The sequence below is a fragment of the Tachypleus tridentatus genome, unplaced genomic scaffold, assembly GCF_004210375.1.
Source record: "Tachypleus tridentatus isolate NWPU-2018 unplaced genomic scaffold, ASM421037v1 Hic_cluster_1, whole genome shotgun sequence".
NCBI lineage: Eukaryota > Metazoa > Arthropoda > Merostomata > Xiphosura > Limulidae > Tachypleus > Tachypleus tridentatus.
Window position 1 is genome coordinate 25008370 of NW_027467777.1, and position 24282 is coordinate 25032651.

The following is a 24282-nucleotide window of genomic DNA, read 5'->3' on the forward strand; positions in this document are numbered from 1 at the left end:
AGAGATCCAGTGTCCAAAGACAGAGATCTATGGACTGGGTACCCCCTTGGTGGTTCGTATGTGCCACCATTATAGAATTGTTTGAATGAACCATAACCAGACAATGTCAGGTAAAAGGAAAAAGTGATGCAACACTCAACGTGTGGGCAGAAGTTCAAGCACACTGATATGCAAAGGTCTTTAATCTGCAAATTAACAGCCCAAAGCCTCCTGGTGACTGACTCACACCTCTCATCCCTGAATGAACGTGTCCTTGAAAAGATGTAGATCAGGATATGGGAGAGAAGGCAGCACACCTATTGAAGTATGGGCTTTTGTCTAACCACCAAAGCTGATCATCCAGGTTAAAAGGATGGATAATGGGGTAGAATAAAAATCTTCAGCATGGTTCCATTGTTCATTGATCATGAAGTGCTCACTGAAGGGATCTCACATGGGCATGACCAAAGGGGACTAGTAATGTCAATGATGATCACTGATGATTACATTTCCAAAAGTGATAGAATTTTGCAGGCAGTAAGTGACTGAGCTGAGAGGGTGTGGTGAACCAAGAGTTCTATTGAATGAAGCAAAGGAGAGGGCTTGGCCAGACTGATAAGTGTTTAAAAAGACCCCCAAATACAGCAAAGTATATAAGGTGCTGCTGCAAGTCCAAAGGGGGAGGTCTGAAATTGATATAACAACCTGAGATGAACAAATCAAAAATAAGGATGAGACTAACTAATGTAGTATTGGTATATGAAGGCAAGTGTTGGAGTCATCCATTTTGGTCATCCACAACTCCAGAGAAAATGCCCATCTAAGGATGAGAAAAGACTCCATGGTGAACAGAGGTAGTAAAACAAAGTGACTGAGGTGAGGTAAATCAATTACCAGACACAAATCTCCAGTTTTCTTGGGGATAATGAAAAGGTAGGAGTAGAAACCCCCAGAAATATGGAGAACAGGTTCAATGGTCTACTGCAAGAACAGTTCCTGAACTGCTTCTTACAGATATTGGCTGGTTATGGGATCTGGAGGAGTGAAGGAAATTGGGTGAGGAGGGATGTGAGGAAAAAAACTGGACATTGAATCTTTCTGACTACACCTGAAGCACTCATTTATCACTCATGAAGGAAGCCAGTGATGAAGAAATTCAAAAAGCTGAGCTCCTACTAGACTCAAACTTACTGGGTGGTCACTGCTATTGGTGGTGATGGGGTGTGTTAATGCATTTTCTATGAAAGTGATGGAGGCACATGAGGTTCTGACTGAGACAAAGGGGCTATGATATTCATAAGGGTGGATTGCTATTGGAATGATGTCACCCAAGTCTCTAGAGTTTCTGTGACTGTATTAAAAATGTAATGTCTTAGAAATGGGACCATACATAAATTCTTAAGATATGCTGAAGGTAAATGGACTTCAGCCAATACTGCATTAGGACTTATAAGGTCCCAACAACAAAGAAACCATATATGTAATGCCAGAGCCAAAGACAATATGCAGGCTAAGATAAGGGCAAGGGTATTTTCAGAAAACCTCTTAGGATTTCTGTGGAGAGCCTCAGATATGAGGTGTATGGAAGAAAGATACTGTAATAGATTTGTAAGGGAAAGTTACAAGCAAGAATATTGGGCATGGGTAAGACTGACAGACAATTGGGTGCAGCAAAAGAGGCAATAAGAAACTTAACAGTAGCTGGTCTAAAAAAGAGACAGCATGATGGTAGAAAAGTGCAAACTGATCTGAAGCCTGCAGGGGGTGTGGCATGCTAATTCTCTTGCTTAATTGTGAGGCAAAGTGATCAGCATAAATCTGAATATCAGTTGAAAGAGGAAAAAAACAAAAAAAGTTGGAAATAAGGAATAGGAGAAAGCAATATAATGTCACAAACCTGAGACACAGAAATCATAAAGACTGCATTAGGCTTAGTAGATTCATAGGGTTGGGAATGGGAATAGAAAAATTTGATGTGGAAAAAGATGATCAAAGTCCTCATCAGCCTTCACAAGACCAGCCTGTTCTGGAGGAAACTCAGCAGTCTCCAGGAACAAAAGTTGTTCCACCTAATGTTTGATCTCCTGGCATATTAAAGCAGATAAATTCACTGTCGTTACCATTTCATGGTAAAGTTATTTTCGGAATACATTGCTTAGAAATGTTCACCAAATTTGAGTCTAGAAAAGAAAGTGACTAGATTGTACTGATAAATACTAATAGAAGAAATGGACTGAATGAAAGCAAATTAATTAAAAAAACAACCATTTTGTGAGGTAACAAAGTCAAACATGAAGCATTAAACAAACAAATGAGTATGTCTGAACAGAAGCACTACCAAATGAGAAGTGATAGTTTGGTTGAGGAGTGTAGAGGGAGTTACATGCTTTGTGAGGTAACAAAGTCATGAAGCATTAAACAAACAAAAGAGTATGTCTGAACAGAAGCACTACCAAATGAGAAGTGATAGTTTGGTTGAGGAGTGTAGAGGGAGTTACATGCTTTGTGAGGTAACAAAGTCATGAAGCATTAAACAAACAAAAGAGTATGTCTGAACACAAGCACTACCAAATGAGAAGTGATAGTTTGGTTGAGGAGTGTAGAGGGAGTTACATGCTTTGCAGGAGCATGTAATGCTTCTATTTTTGAGAAAGTGATGTTTGATGATTTCCGTGAGAGACGTGTTGGAATCTTGTAATTTCAATAGAGGCTTCTGGCACGTAGGAAGAAAAAGTTTGCTTATAGAGGGCAACATTGAATAAGAAGAGCGAATCTTGTGTGAAGAGGTAAGAACCTTATCAGGAAATACGATTTTGTATATGTAAGCCCAAGAAAGTTCACTGCCTCTTATGACTGTTGGAGTAGTATTTCCATCCCTTCATATATCCAACAACAGATAGATCTTTGAGTTGTAATTTCACCAGAAAATATGGTTTCATCTTTGTGTGCCCAAGAAAGTTAAATTCCTCTAATGTTTGTTGGATCATGAGTTCTGAGGTTACTTTATAAAGTATCAATAGTATGAAAAGCAACTATTTCAGAAATCAAAAAAAGTATGAACAATTTTTACACTTCTGTTACCGTATTTTTACAGGTGTTAGCTAAAATTATATGTACATTTAAATAAACATATACCAAATTTAAAGACAGATTTCAAGAAAAAATTTGGTTTGTCTATGACAATGAATTTTACATTTTTAAACTGAAACTTTTTAGTTGTCTAGTTGACAAAGTAGCGCAGCACCTCGTTTGATCCAATGTTGAGGAGGTAGTTGTGTAGGTAGAAGGAAAGGTAATACATAGTTAGTAGAATGTCCAGTTGTAGACAATGTTCCTCTTCGTTCACTCGTCTTATACAAAGGACATCTAAAAAGAGAAAATAATGCACTTTAATCTAATTTTTTAGTATTTGCTTATTTTAAAACTCAATCTCCTAGTAGAATTGAGAATTATTTCCAATACAATTAATGATTTCTAATTAGAATAAAAACTTAACAACACTAGATATTGTTCACAAATGTGACACATGTTTAAGAGTTTGAATATGAAGAATTGCTGTAAGGGAAAGTGAATCATGTGGTCAACCATTCAGCCAAAAGATCTTCAATATACAATATTTAATGTAACATCCACTTTTAGAATTTAATTAGTCTGAATATATATTTAAATACAGTTGAATATGGAAAGACTGGAACACATATAGATTATTAGTAAGACTAAACATGAACAAAACATGCCAAATCACCTAGAATTTCCCATTATTATTATCCTCAATATATGCATTGTTAACAAAAAGTACAGAAACACACATATCCATAGGTTAGCTTCAGTTTTGATGGACAATATTTATATGTATATTTGTCACTGTCATACTAGAGATAAATTTACTCAACAGATAAAACAAAAGCCAAATAAAACCATGTACTAGATTAACAGCTAATAGATATGCAGTTTCATAAATGCACAAAATATTGCCGTCTCTGTTGAAATAATGTTAAACATCAGTTAGCAGTACAATGTCATTTGATGAGAACTACTTTATTATTCGGAACAGGTTTATTTTTGTATTAAAATGCACTTACTTGTATCTTCCTTCGTCATGAATATTACTTTTTGGAGTTGGTTTAATCCAGATAAAAGGCATTTGACTCCATAACACTTTGGGAAATTGTTCCTCTAAACCAAATCTACAATGTTACGTAAACAAACTGTGTAGCAATACTTGTTTTTTAAATTCTTCTTTTATAAGAAATTAAAAAGAAATATTAATTGCATATACACATAAGTGATACTACACATTGCATATTTAAGTATTAACTATCACTTTGCAAATTGGTTCTTTATCAGAGACATGACAACTTTATTTTTCAGTATAAAACACTAGTATTTATTCAAAACATTAAAATATACTGCAATATATCTGTCTTAAGTAGTAAAATGTCTTACAGATCTCGATCCCATCGTGCTCCAACCAGAAAAAGACCATTAACATAAACTCCATCTTCAGGAGGTTCATCATAACTGTCCTTGGTTAAAATCTACAAAGAAGTTTATGTCACAAAAGTAATTTCATGTGAAAAGCTTATAAATAATAACAGTTTTTAACAAGCCTACTTAAAAATAAACAATTAAAAAAAAGTGATAATCCTCATAATAAATGTACACAAATTCTAGTTAGTCATAAACAGAATAAAATACCAAAAAAGTTATTAATTTTTCAGCATGCAAATACTATACATCTGACTTTACAATAAATTAAACATTTCATAACTCAAAAACAGAAAATTTCTTTACCCTTTTAATATGGAATACACTAAGTCCTCTTGAAGTCATATGCTACATTTAACCTGATATGTTACTTTCTATAACAGACTCAGTGAAGAAACTTAACAACTGTTTGATGTACACCATCCTATGGTTACTTGTGTATAGACTTAACCTGATATGTTACTTTTATAACAGACACAGTGAAGAAACTTATCTACTGTTTGATATACACAATCCTATGGTTACTTGTGTATAGACTTAACCTGATATGTTACTTTTATAACAGACACACCAAGGAACTTTACTGTTTTATGTACACCATCATATGTTACTTGTGTATGGATTTAACCTGATATGTTATTTTCTATAACAGTCACAGCAAAGGAACTAATCTACTGTTTTATGTACACCATCCTATGTTACTTGTGTATAGATTTAACCTGATATGTTACTTTCTATAACAGACCCAGTGAAGAAACTTGTCTACTGTTTTATGTACACCATCCTATGTAACTTCTGTATAGATTTAACCTGATATGTTACTTTCTATAACAGACCCAGTGAAGAGACTTGTCTACTGTTTTATGTACACCATCCTATGTTGCTTGTGCACAGATTTAACCTGATATGTTACTTTCTATAACAGACCCAGTGAAGAAAATTATCTACTATTTTATGTACACCATCCTATGGTTACTTGTGTATAGATTTAACCTGATATGTTACTTTCTATAACAGACCCGGTGAAGAAACTTAACAACTGTTTGATGTACACCATCCTAAGGTTACTTGTGTATAGACTTAACCTGATATGTTACTTTCTATAACAGACCCAGTGAAGAAACTTAACAACTGTTTGATGTACACCATCCTATGGTTACTTGTGTATAGATTTAACCTGATATGTTACTTTGTATAACAGACCCGGTGAAGAAACTTAACAACTGTTTGATGTACACCATCCTATGGTTACTTGTGTATAGACTTAACCTGATATGTTTTTTCTATAACAGATCCAGTGAAGAAACTTAACAACTGTTTGATGTACACCATCCTATGGTTACTTGTGTATAGACTTAACCTGATATGTTTTTTCTATAACAGACCCAGTGAAGAAACGTATCTACTGTTTGATGTACACCATCCTAAGGTTACTTGTGTATAGACTTAACCTGATATGTTACTTTCTATAACAGACCCAGTGAAGAAACTTATCTACTGTTTGATGTGCACCATCCTATGGTTACTTGTGGAAATATTTAACCTGATATGTAACTTTCTGTAACAGACCCAGTGAAGAAACTTAACAACTGTTTGATGTACACCATCCTATGGTTACTTGTGTATAGATTTAACCTGATATGTTACTTTCTGTAACAGACCCAGTGAAGAAACTTAACAACTGTTTGATGTACACCATCCTAAGGTTACTTGTGTATAGATTTAACCTGATATGTTACTTTCTATAACAGACACAGTGAAGAAACTTAACAACTGTTTCCTGTGTTGTTTCCCACTTTACATTGTTCATAGATTTAGCCTGAGCCATTACTTCATGTAGATGGTCAAATTAAGAAATGTATCTACTGTTTCATGTATTTTATTCCACTTTTATCTTGTGCACCAATGATTATTTTATGACTTCTACATAGATATTTCTGGATTATTTTTATCTAATCTTGTGAGTGGTCAAAGTGCTCTGTGAATACAATCTTCAATGACACTAATTTTAAACTTGAAAGCAACATGATGAACTCTTGTTGATGTTTTCAGTGTTCCAACTTCTACCTCATGTAAACCAATTTCAGTTGTTATCTAACTTTACAACCAACAACCGTATTACCACCTAGATGATCAGAGTGTAACCTTCAGTTTTTATATTTTACTTCACAACCAACAACAGTATAACCATCTTGATGATCTTAACCTAACCTTCAGTTTTTATTTTTTACTTTACAACCAACAACAGTATTACTACCTTAATTATCTTAACCTAACCTTCAGTTTTTACTTTATAACCAACAACAGTATAACCATCTTGATGATCGTAACCTAACCTTTAGTTTTTACTTTACAACCAACAACAGTATTACTACCTTGATGATCTTAACCTAACCTTCAGTTTTTACTTTATAACCAATAACAGTATAACCACCTTGATGATCGTAACCTAACCTTCAGTTTTCACTTTATAACCAACAACAGTATAACCATCTTGATGATCTTAACCTAACCTTCAGTTTTTACTTTATAACCAACAACAGTATAACCATCTTGATGATCTTAACCTAACCCTCAGTTTAATTTACAACCAACAACAGTATTACTACCTAGATGATCGTATCCTAACCTTTAGTTTTTACTTTTTACTTTACCAGCCAACAACAGTATAACCATCTTGATGATCTTAACCTAACATTTAGTTTTTACTTTTTACTTTATAACCAACAACAGTATTACCACCTTGATGATCATAACCTAACCTTCAGTTTTTACTTTTTACTTTACAACCAACAAAAGTATAACCATCTTGATGATCTTAACCTAGCCTTCAGTTTTTACTTTGCAACCAACAACAGCATTACCACCTTGATGATCATAACCTAACCTTCAGTTTTTACTTTACAATGAACAACAGTATAACCATCTTGATGATCGTAACCTAACCTTCAGTTTTTATTTTTTACTGTAGGGTGCTATGAAAATAAAAAAGAAGGAATATGGTGTTATATATTAAAATATTGATGAATTTTATAAACATTTTAAAGAGTGGACAATGAATATTGAATTTGTATGCTATAACAGTGAATTCTGTTCCAAAATAAAATTGTTTAGAAGCACAGAACTCTGGTAATAAATGCTACAGTTAAATGATAGCGACATTAAAAACATAGTTTCTATTTAAAATTCTGACAAAGGCTGAAAATTTTTGTTTTCATAATCACAATAAAAAAGATATGGGGGAGAAAACTGCACAATAAGTGGCAGTATTAAAGAAATTAGTGTGGGACTTTGGGTTCAACAAACTGAGAGATAAATTGGTCTGTGTACTGAAAAGTGAAAGGTATGAGAAACAACTTTAATAACTTGAAGAAAGCTGTGGAAGTGACAAAACCAAGCGCTGGTTTAAATTTAAACCATTATTATCTAGTGAAAAGCTATGCAAGTTTGAATAATACTAGTACATGTACACCAGCAAAAGCTAATGACAAGTCAAGCAATGACACTAACACTGAATTGGCATTGTATTTGCCAACTCTTATAGTGTAGTTTTACAGAGCTAAATTGGTGTCTTGCAATATGGTTTACTCAACACTTCTTTATATGTTTTGCATGAAACTAAAGAGACTGCAAAAACACTTCTGCAAGGTTCCATTTTCACTGGTTTTCCAATCTGGTGAAGAAGCGGTACCATGAAGTACAATTGTAGTAAAAGTGACATTTAATGTGCACAATGACCTATTCAAACTGTATCTGGTTGATGGAAACTGTTCTTAAATCACAAAGATAACAAAACTTAGCTGGCAATAAATAAAAAGGGTAATTTTGGTGTTGTAGTGATTGTCTTGATGAAGTTCCAGGAAATCATGCTACTGTACCATATACAATAAAGCCAGATATTAATGTAGAACTGAGCCATTTGGTGAAAACCAGTGTTTTGTTAGCAGTGAAGTATAGTGACCGAGTAACTCCAATAGCACCTGTATTAAATAAAAGATAGTTGGTAAGAATCTAAGAGGAACTTCAAAGTTAATCTGAGATCAGTGCCATCTATAAAGCCAATACTACACAATAAACAGCTGTTTGCATCTTTGGCTGAATACCAACATTTCAGCAAGTTGTATTTATCTAATACCTATCTGTAAATACCAATGAAGGAAAACTGAAGAATGTTACTGATAATCATTATTTACTGTTACAAATGCTCACCATTTAAAATTATTTCAGCCCCAACAATGTTTCAGACAAGGTTTTTCAAAATCTGTCTAGTATTCACTGTTAACTCAATAACATCCTAATGATAGGTAGAAATAATGCTATCACTTCAAGAACTTTGATCCATTGTCAAGAAGCCTAAAATATAGCATGAATGTTCAGAAGGGCAATTTTAAAATGTTGAGACATTTTTTGGAGTGTTCAGGATCGTAAATGATGCAGCTTACTTAAGTCACCCAACGAAGAGACAGTAATAATTGTTGCCATATTTGCTTTTCTTCATAGGACTTTTAAATTACTACACCAACTGTTGGAGTGTATTTATACGTAAGGATAAATCAAGGAACCATGACAAAACCTTTAGAAAATCTAAAGAGCAGCTGATATGTTGACCCACAAAGATATGAACTTTCTGCCTGCAAGAAATTTGGTCCATTCTTGAAAGTCAGTGGTGTCAGACATATTTAGTCTTCCCCATATCATCTAACCAGTAACTAAAAGTTTTGTCAAAACTGAAAAAAATAAAAAATAGACACAAAAGGCAGCAAGAGGAAACTGTACTCTCCATCAGAAACTGGATGACTGTTTAACTGGTCTACTGCAGCAAATAATGATTCTTCTCTTATAATCTTTCTTAAGCAAAACATTGTCTAATGATTGGATCTGTTCATATTAGAGATGTATAGCAGATAGTGAATAACCATAAGGTTTATAATTATGAACAGGGAAAGAAGTGGATACCTGGAGCAATAACAGACAAGAGTGGACTAATCTCATATTCAGTGGTTGTTAGATCTGATGTCATTTCATAACATCATCCATATCAGTTATGAGATCACTTTTATGTGATTTAAGGAAGATTTGTCATCAATGAATAAATAAATATTTACTGAACATCATTTCTGGCACACAATCACCATCTTCTGAGATGACATTATTTACTGTGGACTTACTACCACATATGGATATAGAAGAAAAAACACAAGCAAAAAAACTGTTTTACCAGTCTCCTCTTTTGAAAGGGTCACTCGAGGAGCTGAAATGTCACTGAATGCCACTTTTACTTTGTTGAGATATAGATACCTCAAACAACCTAGATTTAAAGAAAGCACACAAAGTTGCCTAAAAACAAGCAGAATAATTACCTGAACAGCTCAAAGTTCAAATTAGTCTAGCATATACTTATAGTTAAATGAATGCTCGTTTTATTTATGTGGTTAAAATCTAGTTTACTGACTATAAAATGGTAAATGTCTGTGTTACAGTTATACAAAACTACTATTTTATAGTGTATACCCACACATCCAATAACAAGAAATTAACTTGCAGTTATTAACAAACCCAAAATAGGAAATCCCAGTATAATGGTTGAACAGACTATTACAAATACAAAATTATATTTAATTAAACAAAGAATACTTTACTGATACAGACAACACTGGATAGATACTTCATCACAGAATGTATAACTTATCAAACAAGAAGTACGTTCTTTACCGATACAGTCAATACTGAATAGATACTTCTTTACAGAACATATAACTTATCACACAAGAAGTATGTTCTTTACTGATATAGTCAACACTGAATAGATACTTCTTTACAGAACATATAACTTATTACACAAGAAGTACGTTCTTTACTGATACAGTCAACACTGGATAGATACTTCTTTACAGAACATATAACTTATTACACAAGAAGTACGTTCTTTACTGATACAGTCAACACTGGATAGATACTTCTCTATGGAACAGCATTCAACAAGCTTTGAACAAAATTCTCACACCTAAATATATGTAACTACAAATTTCCCCCAGTAAGAGAGTGAAACATACTCTATTTGCAATGATCCCCTTAAGGATGCTTGATAAATGCACTGTAAGATGGGAACAAAAGGTCAGTAGTTCTGTGGAATGGTTAAAAAGAATGTTTATTTACGGAATGCTACTCACCTCTCCATAAAACAGAAATCTAGAATTCTTCACTAATAGTATGGTGGAAGAACTGGTGTAAAGAAAATATTTAATAAAATTAGATATTGTATGTGCTAAAGTGTTGCATAGATGGGCAGAATGTAATGGCTGCTCCATTGACCTATATATCAAGGATATTGATGAAGCATGTATGAGTAGTGTGGTTAGCACATTATGTCAAGTTGTACAATACATCAGAAGTGCTGAGACAATTTACCAAATGAAGCAGATGCAAGAATGAATATTCTTAAATTTGCTTTTAAGGGATAATACAAGGCCCAACCAGTTGGTACAACTACTTGGAACAGTTTGGTTTTTAGGGTAGGGATGGTCTGTCTGTACTATACTTCCAGATAAACACCCAGCACAGTTTTTGAAAGAGGGGTGTGTCTCATACCAATGAAATTACACCAACCTGAAAAACCTCCATATCAACTTCCTATCTTATTATAGTTTGAGGTGATTACAAATAAAAGGAAACAGTCAACAACACATCTCTTAAGAGACACTTGAAAGACTGAAGATTGGTGAATGGATGAAGATACAACCAAGAGACATAAAAAGTTATAATCATATGCTTTACTAAAATTGAAACAGTCTTGTACATCTAACATTAAGTCTCTCATTAAGAAATATAACTGACAATATTTTTTTCATACTATATACAAAGGCCATTCTCAATTCATGTGCAAAGTCTACTTATACAGTCTGCACCAACCTTTGCAGTGTGGAACCTTATAGTTCTGGAGGTATAACACCTACTTCATGATCCTTGTACAGTTGATTTTATACCTATGAATGTAGGGAAGGGGCTGATGGTCCATTTGCATGATGAACTCTTTCTTGAAGAGTTGGTTTTGGAATTTGCTGCTCAGCCATCTGAATATGTGCATCTTGTATGCAGGTTAACTTCCCATTTTCCATGGCTATCTGTCAGTTGCCCATCTTATGTTCAACAAAATCAATCACAGAATGACTGGATGGCCTGATAATCAGACCTGCTGCTCTCACTTTCCCAAAAAGCTCTCTGGGTTACCTCATTTGGCTGTATTGGTTCTTCCATGTAAAGCTCAATGTTGATGATCTTGTGCAATATTTTTCTTTTAATGTGGATAAATGTCTTCATTGAGTCAATTAACTCTGATGGTATCCTCTTGAAATGGTAACATCCATCTGATGTCACCAAAGCTGTTTTCTCTTTAGATTTTGGCTACATCAGTATCTTCCAACAACCTTTAATGATGTCAGTCTTGGTAAAGAAAGATTGACCATAGGTTTGAAGTGAAACTTCATCACAAGGTTCATCTTCCATAAATCTATAAAGAAATGATCTGAGAAATCCCTCTTCTTCATGATTACTACTGGTGAACATTAGGCTGGATTGTAAGACTCAATGATTCCAGCTTCTAACATTACCTTGACTTCTTACTTGATCTAATAGGGCTTCACTTTTACAGAATCCCTGGTCATAGTCTCAATCATGTGTTGTACAAGGTTTGTCTTTACCAGTCTATCTATGAAGAAACCTGCATACTGGCACAGTAGAACTTATAACTTCTTTTTCTGTTTGCAAGTCTATATGTCCTTATCCTCTACGACAAAGTCATTGTCTTCTGGTTCTGCATCCATGACAGTTACGCTTGCAATATTCATCTGTGCCTCAATAGCTGCATCTATTAGGTCTTCTTCTCTGTTCAAGTATCTTTCAACAGATTGGTATGGTAAATTTTGGTCTTTCTGTCCACTTGCATCTTATAGATAGTCCATTCTACTGATCAATTTCTGCACTTCATAAAGCCTTTTCCACTGTGAGGTGAGTTTGTTATTGCTTGTTGGTAGCAGAACTTTCAGTATGCTCTTTCAGATTCCATTAACACTCTCACAAAGTTCATTATATCTGGGTTTATACTGGGTGGTAAAGAGGAGGATTACTAATTAGAAAGTTATAAATGAAGGGCATTAAATGAAGTACCCTAAGATGGAACTGAAGATGTCTAACTCTGTACAACAAGGTATCCCAGTGAAACAAATCCAAGAATCATAGAAAAAGAACTGGGATACAAATGAAGGAAACAGTATGATATTATGAAGAACAGATTGGTGTGACAGTGTTTCAGTAAAATTGTTGGAACAGTAATGCAGAGTGTTAAAAAGAAAGGGTTAAGAGGAGACCAGGCTAACATGGTAAATAAACAAAAGAAGAAAAATAGCAGATTGAACATAAAAGAAACAAAGGATGAGAAAAAGAAGAAAACTGCAAAATGAATGATGAAATACAAGGAATAGAAGAGATAGAAAAGAGGAAGACGTCCAACCACAGGACATATGGAATGAATTATAAGCTCTGAAATACATGATAATTGAGAATCAACACACAATCTAGACTGAAGCTAATAAGATCCAACAAACCTTCATGCCAAATCTGGTGAAGATCCATCAACAGGGGGAGAAGTAGTAGAAAAAATGCTCATAAAAATTGAAAAACACTAAATTGAAAATGTGTCGTCTGTTCGTAGACCTAGTGAATCTTCTTACCAAATTTTGTGAAGATACATCTACAAGAGGCAAAGTAGTAGAAAAAAAGGCAAAATGCCCATAATAACTACAAAACTAAAAATATGAATATACCCTCACAAGGACCTAATGACCTCTATGCCAATTTTGGTCAACCTCCATCCACACCTTGAAAAGTACTGACATGGACTTACAAAAGACAGTACTATTATATTTATACAGATAATATTATTACTTTTTTTAAGTAGGTTTGATAAGGCCATGGTACATAGGTTTTTGTCATTATTATGATGAAAAGACTGAGATTAATTATCAAAATTCAAAGTTTTGGTTAATAACAATAAGGAATATTCCTGTCCAAGAAAATTGATCTCACAGACTCTGAAATATGCATTCCAAATTATCATAATTTGATTAAGAGAAGAAATCAAATTGGTAAAAGAGGTTGTTTGAGTTTTGTTTTGAATTTTCTGCACAGCTAAATAAGGGCTATCTGCATAAGTCATCCCTAATTTTGCAGTGATAGATTAGAGGGAAGGCAGTTAGTCAACACCACTCACTGTCAACTTTTGTACCAAATATATGTAGAATTAACTGCTACATTATAAAGTTTTCATATCAAGTTGACTGCTTTAACCACAAGGGCCATTAATGTATAAAAATAAAATACTTCATAACAGGAGGTCTAATTTAAACTTTAAGAATTTGTTCTTTTCTTTCTAAAAATAAAGAAAAAAAACACTTTGAATTTTATCAAAGGTTCAAAACAAGTATAATACAAAAATGTTCTATTTTAGCTAATGTTCAAAACAACAATTATTATACAAAAATGTTCTATTTTAGCTAATGTTCAAAACAACCAGTATAATACAAAAATGTTCTATTTTAGCTAAGGTTCAAAACAACAAGTATAATACAAAAATGTTCTATTTTAGTTAATGTTCAAAACAACAAGTATAATACAAAAATATTCCATTTTAGCTAATGTTCAAAACAACAAGTATAATACAAAAATGTTCTATTTTAGCTAATGTTCAAAACAACAAGTATAATACAAAAATGTTCTATTTTAGCTAATGTTCAAAACAACAAGTATAATACAAAAATGTTCTCATTGATAAAAAGAAAAGAGAACTGAATCACTCATGTGCTGAAAAAAAGAATGAACAAACAAACAATTGTGTAAAGTAAGTGACAATAAATGTTAAAATTTATTGGAAAACAATGATACTTTGATATACACAGTTTGTCACTATAGATTACTTCATATGGAAGATCTTATTGGTGGAAGACTACAGTATAATGCTGATTGTATCAAAAGTTAGGTCAGTACATGCTAATACATTTAAAGTTTGGAGTGTGTACAAAAACGTTCTGCCAGTGGTGTGAGGTTATAACTATCTTTTTTGAGGATAAGTGAAAAGCATTTGTACTTACTTACTAAAATGCTTTTGCACAGATACAAAATGAATACAATTTTACAGCTTGAACTAAGCAAACGTTTTGGAAATTCATAAGGATACACAGTTAAGACAAAGATAACCAGAAAGTTTAAAAATTGAGTAACCTCAAAGTCAAAGTCCAGTAGATCAATAGGAATGGCATATTTTCTTGCATAGTTCTGGACAGCTCCTGTTAAAAATCCTTGAGTAAAGTAGAACCCAGACAGCCAAAAGACTGAAGGTTTTCCTTCTTCATACCACTTCTTTATAGATAAAACATAAATTAAGTATAAATAACTGGTAAAGTATAATGATGACATATACATTAACCATTATATTATTTAGTCTTGTTAAACATGACTATAAATAAAGAAAACTGTGCCAACTGGTATTTTGATTTGTTCAATTTTCCATAACAGATATTTATTTTAATTTACTTTCATATGATTATTACATTTTTAATGTTTGGTGACAAATCTACTAAATAATAAAATAAAAGTTATTTGTCTCATACACTGAAAATATATTTCTGGTAGCTCTTTACACCTCTACTCACATAACAGTTTTTCTTGTTCAGAAATGCCCTCTATATGCAAAATTTGAAACTCTCATCTACCCCACTGTCACTATGATTCATTGTATCTTCACAGGTAAACTAACATGCTATCACCTTTCGCTAATGCAAATTACTCTCCAGATGTATGTTACTTCCTTTATTTGATTCCAACTAACCACCACTTCAAGATTAGTCAGAAATGAAGCATGTGTAAGGGGAAGGAAGGGTGAGAAGTGCAGGGTGAGATACGTACCCATTGGAAATATGGAACAACTGAGTTACAAGGCAAAAGATAGCATACTCCCTTATGACTTAAGGCCAGCTGTACACTTTAGAATATTTTGGAACAGATAGATAAGTAGCATACCCAGATAGGCAATATTCACCACTGAGTAGGATCCTAGACCTAAAAGTGATGTGCATCTGTAAGCAAAAGTAGCATACAAGAAAAAGGAAATTTACCAAGCTACAGCTGAACCAATGTTTGAAGGATGGGGACAGGTTGAAAACAGTACCCTAAAAAAGAAAGAAACAACCACCTAACAAAGATTGTTGGAAATGAATGTATCAGGTGTCATCCACCATGTCCAACTGAAGAATTTCTTCCAAAGAATAATGGAAGTGAGACATCAAGGAAAAGGTAAGATGCCAATATTTGATGCAATATCACCTGGAACAAATTGGCAGAATTAAGAGATAGGGAGGAATTCACCAGTTTAAAAATCTGATAAACCCCACCTCTAGGAATAAAAAGGTGTGATTAGGAACCACAAAAGGAGGACATTTGGGCAATATAATAACAAAGAGCATAGGCGGGGCATAAAGTTCATTCATATCAGATTAAGAATAAAGATGAGAAATGGAGTGAAGGGAAATAGGTATTAAGAAAGAATTTCCTTCATGAGTTGCCAAAGTTTTGGGCAGGAAATATTGATTCAGATAAATGAGAAAATATGCAGAATGAAACACAGTATGTACAATGTCAATAACAAAGATATCAAACTGACACTGCTCACAAACAAAATAAAAGGACTAAGAAAAACGTCTTAAGGAATAGATGACACAGGGAATAGGAAGTCAAAAATTTTAAGGGAGGGGGTGCAAGAGAGTGAAGAACAATACTGACATTCCAATCTGGAAGAACCATTTGACAAGGAAGTCAAACCCAGAAGAAACACAATAAAAAAGGAGATGGTAGGAAAGACATGGTATTTGGAAAAGAGAAAGTGTTAGACAAGGCTTCTTGATAATAGGCAATGGAAGAGACTGAAGCCTCATGATCAAACAGCCACATAAGAAAAATCTGTAAGAACAACAACATTGGGCATAGAAGGGGAAACTCTATGGCAGAAGACATTCCACATACAGTGATTAACCATAAGGGAGGAAGTGGGAAGAGAATGGGCTAAAGAGGAATTGACTTAAGAAATTTTCAAACACAAAACAAATAAAAATTAATGCCTTCTTGGTGATTCAAGTAGAAAACAATGGTGGAATTGTCTAAATGGATCAGAACAAGTTATGGTCTGTACAACAGGAATAAAATGATACAAAGCATATTCTACTACCAGAAGCTCCAAAATGCTGATATGACTGTTCTATCTGAAACCTTTGTCTAGAAGGCCTTTGTTGATTGACCAATGCTCCCCAACCATGGAGAGAAACATCAGTGAAGAAATGCAAATAAAGAAAAAGAGGGGGAAGGCAAAGAAACTGCATATGAAGGAATAGTGCCATGGAATATAATTAGGCCAATGTGGAGGTAATGAAGGAATGGTATCCTTCAAAATCTCTCAGTGAATTGGTGGGAAACTTCAGGAAAGTACTGTAAAAGAAACTATTCTCCAAAAATCCTTCAGAGGATAGGTAAAGAGTTTCAGAAATATATCACAGAAGAGATGTGAGGGTTAGATGAAGACAGAAAAACTGAGATTAGAGTAAACATATAGGGTTATCAGGATCCGCACCCTGCACAGGCAAAAGTGACTCCAGCTACTGAGAATTGTTGTGTTGGCACTAGTTGTAATTGAGAAGTGAAATACTCATTATGTACCCTGATATTGGAAGAAAAAGGAAAGACAAGATAACTGGATGAAGAGGCAGCATGTAACAAGGAAAAGAAAGAATTATAAGAAACTGGGGATACAGATAAAACATAAAAAGCCTGAGATGTAATTTCTAAAAAAGAAAAAGAACAGTGTCAATTCATATAAAGATCAATCTCTCAATGATTGATGGCCAAAAAATTCTCAGTCAAGATCTTGAAGTATGTGCCATGAGACACGAAGCAGTAGCAGAGGAAGTTGAAGTCAGGTGTCAGGAAGGTGTATCATACTCTTATTGTTAGAGGGTTGTCGCTGTGAATGCCCAATAAACCACATTGATAGTGGGGTAAGTGGGAGTTTCAAGGCAGGTGGCACGCACTTGAAAATAAAAGCTATTATGTGAGAAGAAGTAAAGTGCCATGTCAGAAGTACAATAACAACAGTAAGTAAATTATAGTTTTAATGAATAGCGAATTTTGACCCACACTATTGGGTGATTATTTGGAAATTGTTGCATTCAATATAACTGTTACTTGGTGATGACCCAGTACTTTTGGTCAAAATGTTGTAATTATTAAAATCAGAATTTGCCTTCAGTGAAAGTTACTATTATTGTATTAGATTTATTTTTAAAGTTTTATTTCACATAAGACATAAGGAATTCATTTGTTTGTTCAAGTCTGCATAAGACAAACAATAAAATATCATAGAGTATGAAGATAATCCCTCAATACATTTAAAAGATACTGAAGCTTATATAGCTATGATAGACAAAAACTAAACCTTCATACATGTAAAAAAGTTGCTTTAAAAGTAGTTTCAGCTTTAATTTTTTACTAATTTCTTGTGAATTTAGTTTAGTTTAATAATATGTAGTAGTAAACAAATACTCTTAACATAATGAAGACATTCATCTACCTGGAGAAAATTGAGACGCTTTAAAAAATCATTAATGAAACCTCCAAGTGGTTTCAGTGTTGGATAGGATCTTGCTAGCCAAAGTTTGGGAACTCGTCCCATTAGAAGACTATGAGCTAAATCGTCCAGTTCAGGTGACATCACTTCCAATCCCTTCAGAGCTTTTTGGAGGTTATGCAAAGTAGTGCAAATTAAGTGTAGTAGCCTGATAAAAAAGGAATATATATATATTGCTATAATGAAACATTTTATTAACAAAACTTATAACCACAAATTCTATACATTTTAAGAATAACCTCTAAATAACCAAACTGGTTATACATACAGCAAACAATTTATTAATCTATTTCATGTAATTTACAGTAAATGTCAAGAGAATATTTACTACCCTGAAATTATACTATCTATGTGTTATCATGATGTGTTGATTGTATATACATGACACTGCCTTATTTAATTAATGAATGTAATACCTCAGGTAAAGTTTACTGTCACAGAAAATTAATATTTTATTACTTCTATGGCAGTATTGTACTTTAAATAATATTCAAAGTTAGCTTGGGATCTCTTATTTAAAACATCTATCCTACATTTCATGGATTAAATTGCCACATATTAAAGAACACACCACTGAACTAAATCTGTACATTAATAATCTTTTGAGTGTACTTACTGATTATAAATATTTTATTACAACTGTACAATATTTCAACCACTAGTGTGATTATTTCTTTAGTAATTGAAACATCATACCTATTGTACACATACAGAAATGGAAACAGATTGAGAAACATGGTAAACTGGTGAAACATACAATTATAGGACACCACAAGATAAGGTGACTATGATTACTCAAAACTCATCAACTGCAAATGGAGGCTTTTACTATCGAGCCTAATAATTAAGTGAGCCAATAGGTGCAAAATTTTGGAAAACTCTAACATAGAATACATTATTGCACAATAAATGGTACATTATACAAAACATATAAACCATACAATCCTGTCTTATAAACTATGCATAATAAAACATACCACCTATTTTAATAAACACATTAGCTAATAATACCTTCTTGTATAAAAAATTACACGTTATATCATACTGCCATTTAATAAAAATACATTAATCAACACTATTTACTATTATAAATATATTAAATATAAATATCTCTGTACATACCATTAAATTAACCAATAACAGCTCCTTGTATAAATCATCACTTGTTCCATAATTACTCTAAAATAAACGTATTAATAAACATTATCTACTCTTATAAACAACTGCACACCAAACCATACCATTTCCTAGTACAAACATTAACCATGAATATCTTGCTGTATATAACATTATACACTAAATTATACCATCACCTAGTACAAATATGTTAATTTCCCAAAGAAACCATAACTTTATATTGGCTGTACTTGCATATTCAAAATCATTTTAATAGAATGTACTCAAGATCTCTGTACTTATAATTCCTAATTTGGTGCTTTTCCATTAATACTGTGGTTAGCTGATCTATTCTGAAGTTAAAAAAACACAATCAGTTTACAGGTTTACTGTCTTTTTCTGAATGTTTAATAAAGTTAAGTCATATAAAATGAATCAATAATATTAGTAATAAACAGTTTGGTGTTCCAATAACTGAATAATTTATTATGAATAAAAGTCATAAATATAACTATGGCAATGACTCAATTTTTTTTAAAAATCACACAATACATCATTGTAATCTTGTTGTTCACAATAAAATAGTTATTGGTCAAATAATTGATGAAATAAATAGAATTTCAACTTCTACTATGCCTCTTGTACCCCAGTCTACCTGATTGGCTCTGGTACTGGGTAAAATGTCACAATTGCACGACATAAAACAGATGTTGTGTGAATTACATATAATCCTCTTACTTTCACTGATAAGTTGTTAAAATAATTATATGTAAAACAACATTATATATGTTAAAACATACTACCTTCTAGTATAAACTACTGCATCAATAAACATTATCACCTGAAAGTACTACCTTTATGTTAAATAATACTAGATAGCAGAATAAACAATACGATTAAACAATGCTATTTCCTCAAAGAATGTTAGTCTTTAAATTATTCTGTATCTGAAATAAAACTTTCTTTGTAAGACAACTATAGGACATGGAGTTCACTCCTTTTTTTTATAATAATACAGTTAATCTTTATTCTGAAATAAACCTTTCTTTGTAAGACCACTATAGGACATGGAGTTCACTCCTTTTTTTTATAATAATACAGTTAATCTCTATTCTGAAATAAACCTTTCTTTGTAAGACCACTATAGGACATGGAGTTCACTCCTTTTTTTTATAATAATACAGTTAATCTCTATTCTGAAATAAACCTTTCTTTGTAAGACCACTACAGGTCATGGAGTTCACTCCTTTTTTTTATAATAATACAGTTAATCTCTATTCTGAAATAAACTCTTACTTATTAAACCGTTCCATCTCCTGGACCAGAACTGTGTTCATACTATCAGTATAGGTTATTGGGAACTTCTCAGTTGCTTTAATAAGATCAAAAACTGCAGGAAGCTGTAATATCACCATGAAATATTTAAAAGCACAGCCACATCACTGATAACAAGAACCTATACTAAAATGTTAAGTAACCTTGAAAAACAATAATTTTTGTGATATCTGTCATGTTTTGGCATAAAAAAAGAAAATCATGATATATCATATAACTTGAATGTAACTCAGAAAATCACTCATGAATAAATTAAGAATTTTTCATTAGTTTCTAACTTAAAATTAAGAAACTTAGTTATCATTGAAAACTGCTGTTTTAACAATTTTGCAATAGTTACCACTTTAAACACTTAACAGTGCAAGCCACAATATTACATTCAGAATTTAATTAAACACCTTTACTCTCAATGTATGTGAATGAAATTAATATCATAATGTATGTTATGATTCAAAGTTTATATTACCTATGTTTTAAGTCATTTATTTCAAAATAAACCATTAAAACACTACTTAAAACTTCAGATGTATTGTCATGTGATCAACAAACTAAAAATTCTCTACTTTGGCTCTCTGTATCTTCAATAATACAATGGCAGAGTGTAGATGTATGTCTAGACTGTAAGATACAAAATGTTTTTGAGTTATACATTTCAAAATCTTCTGAATGAATGTTGTTGAAACAAGTAATACATTTTGTCAACCCCAGACAGGTGCCACACCCACACCATTCAACAGTTTTGTTTGAGATTTATAGTCTATATGTAGAGTTTACATATGCATGTATATAGTTATTAGAAAGAGCTCATTTTACACTATAATCTAACAATAGTGATTTTGAAATTGGTACAAGTTTTCATCATGGAATACATGTATCTGATATCTGATCGTGGTATTTCATGGTGACAAGAAACTCACTTGAAGTAAAAATGTATTTCAAGACGGCTGGTATGGGTATTAAAACTTTCATTAAAATAAAGTAGAGAACAACGTTTCTACCTTCTTAGGTCATCTTCAGGTTACAAAAAGAGAGTTTGCAACTTACCATTGCCAAGCTCGTCTTAGGTACGAGAGCATAAAAGTGTATGGAATTGTAGAGGGCATTGCAGTTGGATGTTAGGTTATTAATTAGTATAGGTATAAAGGTGTTTCTTTATATTGGTTTAATTTTGGTTTTAGTTGCTGTATAAGTAGGACTTCTTTGATTCTGCATTTGTTTATATTTGTTTCCCTACTTAGTATCTTGGTGTTTTCTATGGTTATGTTGTGTTTATTTGAATGACAGTGTTCAAAAACGTGTGAAGGTGACTTTTTGTGTCCTGTGAATCTGGTTTCCATTTTTCTACTTGTTTCTCCAATATAGAAGTCGTGGCAGTTATCACATTGTATTTTGTAAACTATGTTGGTGTTGTATTTGTCAGTGCAGTTTTACATAGTATGGACTTAGTTTTGTACCCGGTTTTGAATAAATTTGATGTTCACTAAAATGTTGTGTTTTGTTATAAGGTTTTTCCAAATGTTGGTTATTTTTTGCTGATGTCGGAAATATATGGTATGCAGCAGGGTAAGGTTTGTAGTTTGTTGTACCTTGGGATTTATTATCATTTGTTTGTTGTTGATCTAGGTGTGTGCACATAATTTTTTTCAATGATGTTTTGAGGAAATTTCTTGCTGTGTTGTTTTATTTTGTTGATTTCATTGCTAATTTTATCAGGTGAACATAGTTTTGTGTTTATTTATTTATTTTTTTTAATATGTTGAGTTTTGTTTTGTTTTCATGTGCTGAGACCCAGGGAATGTATAGTCCAATATGGGTGATTTTCTGTAGATTTGTTTTTAATTGTGTATCAGTCCTTGTGATTTTGAGGTTGAGAAATGTTTTTTAGTTGTTTTTTTTCCTGTTCACTGGTAAACTAAATGTTGGAGTGTATTGAGTTCATGTGGTTGAAAAAATTAAGTGTGTATTCTGTAGAAGTAAATCCAGCAATTACATCATCAACATATTTGTACCAAAAGATCTCGGGTGTAAGGCTGAATTGATTGCTAGAAATTCAATCTGTGTCACAAAAATGTTCACTAGAACTGGTGACACAGGATTCCCCATACTTAGACCATTTATTTGTAGGTAGTTTTGGTCATTGAACATAAAGTTAGTTTTGGTGGTAGAGAATTCTATAATGGTTGTTAATTTGGTTGCTATGGATGTTTAACAATATAAAGTTGAATACTGTATATAGTTCTAAAGCTATCTTGCAGGCTTCAGTTGTTGGGACTTCTGTGAAGAGGGAGATTACATCAAAACTGGCTACTAAGGCTTTATGATTAAGTTGATTAAGAATATATTTAAAGTTTCAAGAGTCTTTGAAAAAGAAGATGGCTGTTGTTAGATATTTAGAAAATGCCCACGGTATATATTTACCGAGGTTGTAGTTGAATGATTCGTGCTGATGTTAGATATTTAGAAAATGTCCACGGTATATATTTACCGAGGTTGTAGTTGAATGATTCGTGCTGATGTTAGATATTTAGAGAATGCCCACGGTATATATTTACCGAGGTTGTAGTTGAATGATTCGTGCTGATGTTAGATATTTAGAAAATGCCCACGGTATATATTTACCGAAGTTGTTGTTGAATGATTCGTGCTGATGTTAGATATTTAGAAAATGCCCACGGTATATATTTACCGGGGTTGTAGTTGAATGATTCGTGCTGATGTTAGATATTTAGAAAATGCTCACGGTATATATTTACCGGGGTTGTAGTTGAATGATTCGTGCTGATGTTAGATATTTAGAAAATGCCCACGGTATATATTTACCGAGGTTGTAGTTGAATGATTCGTGCTGATGTTACATATTTAGAAAATGCTCACGGTATATATTTACCGAGGTTGTAGTTAAATGATTCGTGCTGATGTTAGATATTTAGAAAATGCCCACGGTATATATTTACCGAGGTTGTAGTTGAATGATTCGTGCTGTTGTTAGATATTTAGAAAATGCTCACGGTATATATTTACCGGGGTTGTAGTTGAATGATTCGTGCTGATGTTAGATATTTAGAAAATGCCCACGGTATATATTTACCGAGGTTGTAGTTAAATGATTCGTGCTGATGTTACATATTTAGAAAATGCTCACGGTATATATTTACCGAGGTTGTAGTTAAATGATTCGTGCTGATGTTAGATATTTAGAAAATGCCCACGGTATATATTTACCGAGGTTGTAGTTGAATGATTCGTGCTGTTGTTAGATATTTAGAAAATGCTCACGGTATATATTTACCGAGGTTGTAGTTGAATGATTCGTGCTGATGTTAGATATTTAGAAAATGCCCACGGTATATATTTACCGAGGTTGTAGTTGAATGATTCGTGCTGATGTTAGATATTCAGAAAATGCTCACGGTATATATTTACCGAGGTTGTAGTTGAATGATTCGTGCTGATGTTAGATATTCAGAAAATGCCCACGGTATATATTTACCGAGGTTGTAGTTGAATGATTCGTGCTGATGTTAGATATTTAGAGAATGCCCACGGTATATATTTACCGAGGTTGTAGTTGAATGATTCGTGCTGTTGTTACATATTTAGAAAATGCCCACGGTATATATTTACCGAGGTTGTAGTTGAAT

The 24282-nt window shown here is 32.9% G+C and overlaps 1 protein-coding gene across 1 annotated transcript in view; it reads right to left on the reverse strand.

Moving 5' to 3' along the window:
• Positions 1–1663: 1663 nt before the first annotated feature.
• The window catches only part of LOC143241722 (dynein axonemal heavy chain 7-like), a 227034-nt gene continuing 204415 nt past the window's right edge, over positions 1664–24282 (reverse strand). Inside the window, 6 exon segments of the mRNA XM_076484949.1 lie at positions 1664–3345; positions 4062–4166; positions 4426–4517; positions 14740–14877; positions 18134–18338; positions 20603–20706. Coding sequence (XP_076341064.1) covers positions 3192–3345; positions 4062–4166; positions 4426–4517; positions 14740–14877; positions 18134–18338; positions 20603–20706 — 798 coding nt within the window. The 3' untranslated portion in view covers positions 1664–3191.